Raw genomic sequence first — 1,483 nt, 5'->3', positions numbered from 1 at the left:
CATTACCCACAGTGCAACTCTGACCCCCCCCCCCTTTCCTCCTCTGTTTAGGCCGAGATGTCCTCGGAGGACGCGGTGACATCACAGCAGAGAGCTTCTGAAAGCTCCGCCCACAAAGGTCGGGGGAGGCCACTGAGCATGCTCAGAGGAACAGGAAGTCAGACTGCGGGGGGGAGTCTTAAAACAGGAAGTCAGACTGCGGCGGGGAGAGGAGGAAGAAGAGGACAGACAGCTGGACACAGACCGGTCTGTCTTCATTTGATCTGTAACTTTGTGATGTCACGTGTTGTAATTTTGTGCATTGTGATGTCATTTATTATGATGTCATGCGTTGTGATGTCACTGTTTCAGGTGCAGGGGGCGGAGCCTGAGGGCGCGGCCAGCGAGGCGTACCTGCTGCGTCTGTACGGCCGGGCGCCGTACGACGGTCTGAGGCGAACGCTGAAGAAGAGTCCGTACCTTCGCCTCAGCTCTCCCGCCTCGCCGCTCGGCAGGAAGTCCCGCCCCCGGCTGGTGGAGAGCGTCACAGGTCAGCTGTTCGTAAAGTTTTATTGATTTAAACACTAGTTCTACGTGTGTCTATCGTGGCTTTTTACAAGTTTTACACACCGGAAGGGGCGGGGCTTCTGTCTATTCACTTCCTGGTTGTCCGACAGGTGTGAAGCTGAAGTCCTGTAAGACTCAGACGTGTTTGGCTCCGCCCTTCACTCCGTCACCTGGACAACCACCAGGAGGCGTTCCCATGGCGATTCCACTGGGTCAGTCGCCTGATGAATATCTGCACATTAGTTTTTATTTTGTGTAAATTTGGAATGAAAACATGTTGTCTTCCCCTCAGGTCGTCCCAGGATGGACTCGTCTTCCAGGCGTCTCGCCGAGCGGCAACAGGAAGTGACATCACCACTGACAGCTCCTCCCACAGCTGGCGCGGTTGCTGTTAAAGAGTCTCAGGTGAGTCTGAACCCTCGAGTCTCTGCAGGTAACAGAATGTAAAGATACTTCCTGCTTTATTTTTGACAGTTTTGTATCGTTAGCTGGAAGCTCCGCCTCCTGATGACATCATCAGGAATAAGATGGAAGCTCCGCCTCCTGATGACATCATGAGGGTGGAGAGGGAAGCTCCGCCCCCTGATGACATCGTGAGCAATGAAAGTGAAGCACCTCCTCTCGATGACATCATGACGATTGAGAGGGAGGCTCCGCCCCCTGATGACACCATGAGGAATGATTTTGATGAAGAAGAAGAAGAGCACAAAGGAACTAACTTCCTGTCTGTCTCTGACGTCGTCCAGGTAACAAAGACAGGTTATTACTCAGAAAGTGTAAGATTACCTGGTATTAAAAGTGTGTGTGTGTGTGTGTGTGTGTGTGTGTGTGTGTGTGTGTGTGTCCAGCAGGAGGATGTGAGTGTTGTGGAGTTGGATGGAGGTCCGTCCCCCCCCCTGGTTGTGTACCAGGGTCCAGTGTTCCCCCCCCAGCCCCG

At 53.3% G+C, this 1,483-nt stretch overlaps 2 protein-coding genes across 2 annotated transcripts; both read left to right on the top strand.

The window, feature by feature from the left end:
• Positions 1-55: 55 nt before the first annotated feature.
• On the top strand, positions 56-1,008 carry LOC117940780 (protein TALPID3-like). The gene is made up of 4 exons (XM_034865935.1): positions 56-246; positions 352-529; positions 657-758; positions 839-1,008. Exons 1-4 carry the CDS (start codon positions 58-60, stop codon positions 991-993), a joined length of 624 nt encoding a protein of 207 aa, XP_034721826.1. The 5' UTR covers positions 56-57; the 3' UTR covers positions 994-1,008.
• A 30-nt stretch (positions 1,009-1,038) lies between these two features.
• On the top strand, positions 1,039-1,477 carry LOC117940781 (protein TALPID3-like; the record flags this gene model as incomplete). The annotated part of the gene is made up of 2 exons (XM_034865936.1): positions 1,039-1,292; positions 1,395-1,477. Coding segments are annotated over exons 1-2 (302 nt in total), but the record flags the coding sequence as incomplete, so codon positions are not given.
• Positions 1,478-1,483: the final 6 nt, after the last annotated feature.

This window comes from Etheostoma cragini, unplaced genomic scaffold (genome assembly GCF_013103735.1).
Source record: "Etheostoma cragini isolate CJK2018 unplaced genomic scaffold, CSU_Ecrag_1.0 ScbMSFa_3269, whole genome shotgun sequence".
NCBI lineage: Eukaryota > Metazoa > Chordata > Actinopteri > Perciformes > Percidae > Etheostoma > Etheostoma cragini.
This window is presented reverse-complemented; position numbering and strand designations above follow the sequence as displayed.

Bases quoted from the DNA above. Each gene is read 5' to 3' on its own strand.
- LOC117940780 (XM_034865935.1), top strand. From the start codon at position 58: ATGTCCTCGGAGGACGCGGTGACATCACAGCAGAGAGCTTCTGAAAGC. The intron at 247-351 runs GTCTGTCTTCAT...TCACTGTTTCAG, and splicing joins AGACAGCTGGACACAGACCG to GTGCAGGGGGCGGAGCCTGA. The intron at 759-838 runs GTCAGTCGCCTG...TCTTCCCCTCAG, and splicing joins TCCCATGGCGATTCCACTGG to GTCGTCCCAGGATGGACTCG.